At 40.3% G+C, this 7,500-nt stretch overlaps 2 protein-coding genes across 2 annotated transcripts in view; one reads left to right on the forward strand and one right to left on the reverse strand.

Annotated features, from left to right (window-relative positions):
• The window catches only part of LOC115223220 (dentin sialophosphoprotein-like), an 11,097-nt gene extending 9,907 nt beyond the window's left edge, over positions 1 to 1,190 (reverse strand). Inside the window, exon 1 of the mRNA XM_029793700.2 lies at positions 403 to 1,190. The gene's annotated coding sequence lies outside the window, so the exon portion shown is untranslated. The remainder of the gene's footprint in view (positions 1 to 402) is intronic.
• Positions 1 to 7,500, forward strand: part of LOC115223218 (lysosomal alpha-glucosidase-like) — a 31,926-nt gene that overhangs the window by 5,868 nt on the left and 18,558 nt on the right. Inside the window, exons 2-6 of the mRNA XM_029793696.2 lie at positions 3,125 to 3,740; positions 4,345 to 4,511; positions 4,621 to 4,783; positions 6,165 to 6,261; positions 6,566 to 6,804. Of these exons, the coding sequence (XP_029649556.1) occupies positions 3,345 to 3,740; positions 4,345 to 4,511; positions 4,621 to 4,783; positions 6,165 to 6,261; positions 6,566 to 6,804 (1,062 nt within the window). The 5' untranslated portion in view covers positions 3,125 to 3,344. The remainder of the gene's footprint in view (positions 1 to 3,124; positions 3,741 to 4,344; positions 4,512 to 4,620; positions 4,784 to 6,164; positions 6,262 to 6,565; positions 6,805 to 7,500) is intronic.

Genomic DNA, 7,500 nt, shown 5'->3' on the forward strand with positions numbered 1-7,500 from the left:
TGGTGGTGTATTGTAGTATATAGAAATGTTTAGTGTAGAAGTATGTTTTACTGATGTTTTATAGTGGTCTGTAGTGACAGTGTAGTGGTATTTCGTCCACCGCTACGTTCTGAGTTCAAATTCCGCCGAGGTCGACTTTGCCTTTCATCCTTCCGGGCTCGATAAATTAAGTACCAGTTACGCACTGGGGGTCGATGTAATCGACTTAATACCTATGTCTGTCCTTGTTTGTCCCCTCTGTGTTTAGCCCCTTGTGGGTAATAAAGAAATAGGTATTAGTGTAAGTAATGGCCTTAGTGGTGGTATTGTTGGAGTGTCGGAGGTGCTGGAGTGTCAGCAATAGTGCAGTGCTTGTGGTGTACTGTGGAGTGGTGTTATCCAATAGATGTGAAGTTTACATACCAATATAGACTGTTGCCGCCGCCTTGGTTGTTGTTGTTGTTGCTGTTGTTTAGTCCCAAGTAAGCTTCGACAGAGCTTATCTGCGATCAAAGACGTTCAAGCCGTGACCATCACCGACTAGTAGATCCACGATCAGACCATCCGATATGTCCTTCACTTTTTTTTTTATCAAGGCGATGAGATTTGGCTGCTATTTCTAGCAACTCGAACGTCCATATAGTGGCTTCCTGCTTTGTTGTTGTTGTTGTTGTTGTGTAGAATTCCTCGTGTTGCGCTTGGATTTGTTTGTGTTTGTTTTTTGTTGTTGTTTCGCTTTCGTTTAAAGAAATCGAAGGAGAATCTTTTGTTTTGTTGTTGTTTTGTGAAACAGATGTCGTGAAATTTCTTCTTTGGTTGTTACAGAGTTAACACAATTTAGTTTCGTATTTTTCTTTTATTTTTTTGCCCTCAAAAAAGCATGTTTTCATAAAACAATCTGTTACCATTGTTTATTTACGCATTTATGCCGTTATTATTATTATCATGAAGGCCTTAGCTCGATGTTTCTCTAACTGAGATTCCATCCATGGCTGTCCCGTCTTTCTGCTTCATTAGACACAACGACGATTTCCACCTTTCATCCGTCCGTGGAACCGATCAGACGAAGTACCGATCAAGTGCTGGGCCCTTTGTATTGCTGTAAAACATCCTCGATTCGACTGGAATCCTCAAAGAAGACATCGACGCGATTTCCTTCCGTGTTTTCTTCAATATTGATAGAGAACAGACACAGCAGGCGGTGATACATTACATAAAGTCCCCTCAGATATATATTTCCGCTAATAAATCGTTCAACTGTTTAACTTGCCCAGACGAGGTCTTGCCTTCAATTTCTTCCTAACTCGATTTATATCTCTCTTTTACTTGTTTCAGTCATTTGACTGCGGCCATGCTGGAGCACCGCCTTTAATCGAGCAACTCGACCCCGGGACTTTTCTTTTGTAGCCCAGTGTTATTCTTTCGGTCTCTTTTGCCGAACGCTAAGTAACGGGGACATAAACAACACCAGCATCGGTTGTCAGGCAATGCTAGGGGACAAACCTCAAACACACAAGCATATGTATATATATATATACATATATACGACGGGCTTCTTTTCAGTTTCCGTCTACCAAATCCACTGACAAGGCTTTGGTTGGCCTGATATATATATTTTTTCTTATTGAGAATCTAATCAACTTTACGGGTGTGTGTGTGTGTGTGTTTAACGATAACAGATAAAGTACCCAATACAATAGTAGAGAAAAAAATGTGTGGCTGTGTGGTAAGTAGCTTGCTAACCAACCACATGGTTGCGGGTTCAGTCCCACTGCATGGCACCTTGGGCAAGTGTCTTCTGCTATAGCTTTGGACCAACCAAAGCTTTGTGAGTGGATTCGGTAGACGGAGACTGAAAGAAGCCTGTCGTATATATATATACATATATATATATATATATATATGTATGTATGTGTGTGTGTGTTTGTGTGTCTGTGTTTGTCCTCCTAGCATGGCTTGACAACCGATGCTGGTGTGTTTACGTCCCCGTCACTTAGCGGTTCGGCAAAAAGAGACCGATAGAATAAGTACTGGGCTTACAAAGAATAAGTCCAGGGGTCGATTTGCTCGACTGAAGGCGGTGCTCCAGCATGGCCGCAGTCAAATGTTTGAAACAAGTAAAAGAAAAAAAAAAGAAAATATAGGTGGGGGTGGGGCAAAATTAGTGATCGGGGTAAGATGAGTAACCTCTGATTTTTAGTTACTTTCTCCCTGCTTATTTGAAATCTTTATGTTGAAAGTATCGCATCATCATTTTGTAGTGTTGCATTTTCTGTAAGAGTAAAAATTGTTCAGCATAGTTGTTGTTGTTGTTGAAGTTGAGAGAGTCCAGAACATAGTCAGGTGGCAGGTCCCCTTTTTGCAAGTAATTCTTCCTCAACTTTGACCCAATTGTCATTGTGATTGCTAATAAAATATCCGGATAATTTTCGCTGTTTAACAATCAAAGTTCTTTTCTCTGTTCGATTCGAAGTTCAATTTTTTGATAATTTTCAACTTTAAAAAGAAGAAGAAAAGGTCCAAAATGGGGTAAAATGAGTAATGTCTAACTCCAATAATTTCTTCTCTTTATTACTAAGAGAGACACTCCAACAGATCGTGAAGAAGCTATAGAGAATATTTTATGTTGAGTTTTTTTTTTTCATTTAGCTGAGTTTCGTTAATTTCATATTGTGTGCCATTTTTCTCTGGTCCTCTTTCATTTGACCAAGATCATCATCATCATCGTTTAGCGTCCACTTTCCATGCTAGCATGGGTTGGACGGTGCAACTAGGGTCTGGGAAACCAGAAGGCTGCACCAGGCCTAGTCTGATATGGCAATGTTTCTACGGCTGGATGCCCTTCCTAACGCCAACCACTCCATGAGTGTAGTGGGTGTTTTTTACGTGCCACCGGCACAGAGGCCAGACGAGGCTGGCAAACGACCACGATCGATGGTACTTTTTACGTACCATCAGCATGGAGGCCAGGTGAGGCCGGCAACGGCAGATATTTAGATTTTTTTACAATCAGCCTGTCCATCACAGCATGGAAAAGGATGTTAAATGATGATGATGATGATGATGATGACGATGACGATATGTTATGTCTTGTTTATGTTTCTGTTTTTGCTTATTCTATTTTCTATCTTTTTGTGCTTCTTAGAATAACCGAATAAATAGTTGCTGAGTATTCCAAAGTCAACAATAACAGTAATAACAGCAAAAACACCAAGAATAAAGATTTGTAACTATAGCAACCAGCGAATCATCAAGAACCAAAGAGATATTAGCAAGCACAAAAGTTCCCAAGAATTACGACGTTCATAGCAGCAGCAACAATACCAACAGAAACAACAAACAGAATCATCACCCTACCAACAGAAATGTTCCAGACTTTCGCTTGTATTACATGTTTCTTTTCAATCACCACATTCTTCATGTATTTGCCGCTCCAGTATCTCTCAGACTGCTATTTCCAGCAGACTGATCATCGAGACTCGTATTGCAGCATTGCTACCAACGACCGTTTTGACTGCCATCCAGAATCGGGTGCCTCAGAGAAATCCTGCAAGGAAAGAGGATGTTGTTGGGATGAGATGTCAGAATTTGCATGTTTCTATCCCAAACATTTTGTGGGTTATATCTTCAACAAATCTGCCGTCACAAAGACAGGATATTCTTATGGGCTGAGTCGTAGCAAACCTTCACCGTTTCCCAAAGATATTGCAGAGATCCAAATGGATGTTTATTTTGAAACGAAGACAAGACTACATATCAAAGTAAGAGCAAATAATTCTATTTCTAAATTCTTAATCTCATTCATTTGCATGTGAGAAATGTATATGGAAGCACTCCGTCGGTTACAACGATGAGGGTTCCGGTTGATCTGAATCAACGGAACAGCCTGCTCGTGAAATTAACGTGTAAGTGGCTGAGCACTCCACAGACACGTGTACCCTTAACGTAGTTCTCGGGGATATTCAGCATGACACAGAGAGTGACAAGGCCGCCCCCTTGAAATACAGGTACAACAGAAACAGGAAGTAAGAGTGAGAGAAAGTTGTGGTGAAAGAGTACAGCAGGGATCACCACCATCCCCTGCCGGAGCCTCGTGGAGCTTTTAGGTGTTTTCGCTCAATAAATACTCACAACGCCCGGTCTGGAAATCGAAACCGCGATCCTATGACCGCGAGTCTGCTGCCCTAACCACTGGGCCATTGCGCCTCCACAAGAGAAATGTATATAAGGCATCCAGGAATCCCAGGTTCAAACCACACCAGGTCTTATAGTTATATCTTTGTCCACATCTTCCATTCTGTTTTATATTTCTTGCTTTTGTTTATTTATCTCAAATGGAAACTCTTGCTATTTCTCTGCTTCCAGATATATGACCCACATCATACGCGCTATGAAATACCATTCAAAGTACCAAAAGCTGACAAGCGGGCTCAATATGTCAGATATTCTTTCAAGACATCTTATATCGGCGAACCTTTCCAGTTTAATGTTTCTCGGTTCGATCCCCTCACAGAAGCTGCCGGAACAACTCTGTATGTTGCATGTTTTGCTTTTAATCTTTGGTTAGCTTCTCCTCCTCCTCAGGAGAAGGTAATGCATATTATTATTATTGTTTTTTTTTTTTCTTTTGTTATATTTTAGATTAGAAACTAAAGGTTCTCTGATATTTGCTGACCAATTCCTTCAGTTGTCTTACCAGTTACCTTCCAAATACATCTATGGTCTTGGAGAACATCACCTTCCACTCTTATTACCATTGGAAAACCAAAAACTAACATTTTGGAATAAGGATCATGTTCCTGAGGTAAGCAATCCTGGTTTTATTATCACAAAATCTCAGTACTAAAATCACAGCATATTAGCCACTACATCAAGTTAATATCATCATCATCATCATTAAGGTGGTGAGATGGCAGAATCATTAGCATGCCAGGTAAAACACTTAGTGGTATTTCACCTGTTGCTACATTCTGAGTTCAAATTCCACCAAGGTCAACTTTGCCTTTCATCCTTTCGGGACTGATAAAATAAGTACCAGTGAAACACTGGGGTCAATGTAATTAATTAGCCCCTTTCCCCAAAATTTCAGTCCTTGTGCCATTAGTAGAAAGGATCATTATTATTATTATTATTGTTATTTCCATGCCGGTGGCACGTAAAATGCACCATCCGATTGTGGCCGTTGCCAGCCTCATCTGGACCCCATGCTGGTGGCACGTAAAAAGCACCATCCAATCGTGGCTGTTTGCCAGCCTCGTCTGGCACCTGTGCAGGTGGCACGTAAAAAGCACCCACTACACTCACGGAGTGGTTGGCGTTAAGAAGGGCATCCAGCCGTAGAAACATTGCCAGATCAGACTGGGCCTGGCGCAGCCTTCTGGCTTCCCAGACCCCAGTTGAACCGTTCAACCCATGCTAGCATGGAAAACGGACGCTAAATGATGATGATGATGATGATGATGATGATTATTATTATTATTATTATTATTATTATTATTATTATTATTATTATATTATTATTATTAAGGCAGAATTGTTTTTGCACACTGGACAAAATGCTTGGTGGCATTTTGTCTGTCTTTACATTCTGAATTCAAATTCTGTAGAGGTCAGCTTTGCCTTTCATCCTTTCAGGGTTAATAAAAGAAGTACCAGTTGAGTACTGGGGTTGATGTGATCGACTTAACCCTTTGGCTAAGCATCTTCTACTATAGCCCTAGGTCAACCAGAGCTTTGTGAGTTGGGTTTGGTAGACAGAAACTGGCAGACGCTCATCGTATATATGTGCGTGTGTATTTATGTGTATGTGGTGTGTGTGTGTATGTATGTATGTATTTATGTGTGTGTCTGTCTGTTTTTGCTCTCTGCCATCACTTGACAACTGATGCTGGTGTGTTTGCATCCCTGTAACTTAGCAGTTCAGCAAAAGAGACTGATAGAATAAGTGCTAGGCTTACAAAGAATAAGTCTTGTGGGGTCGATTTCTTTTACTAAACCCTTAAAGTGGTGCTCCAGCATGGCCACAGTCAAATGATTGAAACAAGTAAAAATATAAAAGAATATGAGATTATAAAGAATTAATTGAAAATGGTGTGAATAAATAAGGATTATATTTGACAGTAATCTGAATGTTAAAGGGTCAATTATCTTCAAAGGGTTTCTTTTTTCTCCTTCTTCTTTTGCAGGATGCTTTGAATTTGTATGGCTCCCATCCATTCTATCTGGTTCTCGAAGAGGATGGAACCAGCCATGGGGTTTACATTCACAACAGCAATGCTATGGGTAAGTTACCTCGTTTTCCCTCGCTCCTCTTCCCATCATCTCCATCTTTCCCATCCTCTTCTTTTTCTCTCACTCTCGCTCTCTCCCTCTCTCTTTTCTTTTTCATCATCACCATCATCATCATCATCATCATCATCATTATCATCATCATCATCATCATCATTATCTCCAACTCTCAGTCTCTCTCTGAACCCAGGACCTTTTGGCTAGGAAGCAACCACACGATGATGATGATGATGATGATGATGATGATGACAATGATAACAATGATGGAACAATTAGAGATTTCTTGTTACTGTTTCAGATGTCATCTTACACCCGTTCCCAGCCCTAACGTGGCGCACCATCGGAGGCATATTAGATATGTATGTCTTCCTGGGACCGAAACCCAATGATGTCATCCAGCAATATACCGAAGTGATTGGAAGACCGTTTATGCCGCCTTACTGGAGCCTTGGCTTCCATCTCTGCAGATATGGTTATCCGACAGCGAATAGAACCTTGGAAGTGATGAACCGTGTCCGAAAAGCCGGGATTCCTCAGGTAATGATTTTTCGGGGATGGTTCTGGTAATTGGGGGGGAAGGGTCATCCATTGAATAAGTGACCACAACTATAGCTGATGGACAAATGCCTGCAACTACAGCCACTGGACAAATGACCACAACTAGAGTCAGTGGATAAATGACTGTAGCTATGGCCAATGGACAAAAGACCACGACCATGGCCAGTGAACAAATTACCAAAACTACATCCAGTGGAGAAATGACCATATCTAGAATCAATGGACTTTGAGAGAACGTGAAATGATTCCTTGGACTCAAAGAAGGTAAAGCTATAAATAATGTATAAATATTTGCTCTTCATTTATTTGGTTCATTTTATTTTAGTAGCTAAGGTATAAGGCTATCCTTGGATATAAGGATAAGTTGAAGCAATCCCTGAAGTCTCTACAGCTTAATTTGACATCTTGGAGAAAGTCATTGTCTAGATCAATCCGCATGATGTAAAATGTGTTATGATGCATCAAAATGATTTGAGTTGAAGAAACAGAACAATAAAAAAATGATATCCAACAATCAACAGATGCAGTTGTTCAATCCCAGGCAAAATCAAATTCATCAGAGTTCCCATTGTGACTTTATGGTAAAATCCATTTCTGGACTCAAATTAAATTCTTGCATCCATTGCAAATAGATGCAACTTCTTTTATTTTTAAAGAATTTTTTTTTCAACTTCC

This window comes from Octopus sinensis, linkage group LG22 (assembly GCF_006345805.1).
Source record: "Octopus sinensis linkage group LG22, ASM634580v1, whole genome shotgun sequence".
Classification (NCBI taxonomy): Eukaryota; Metazoa; Mollusca; class Cephalopoda; order Octopoda; family Octopodidae; genus Octopus; species Octopus sinensis.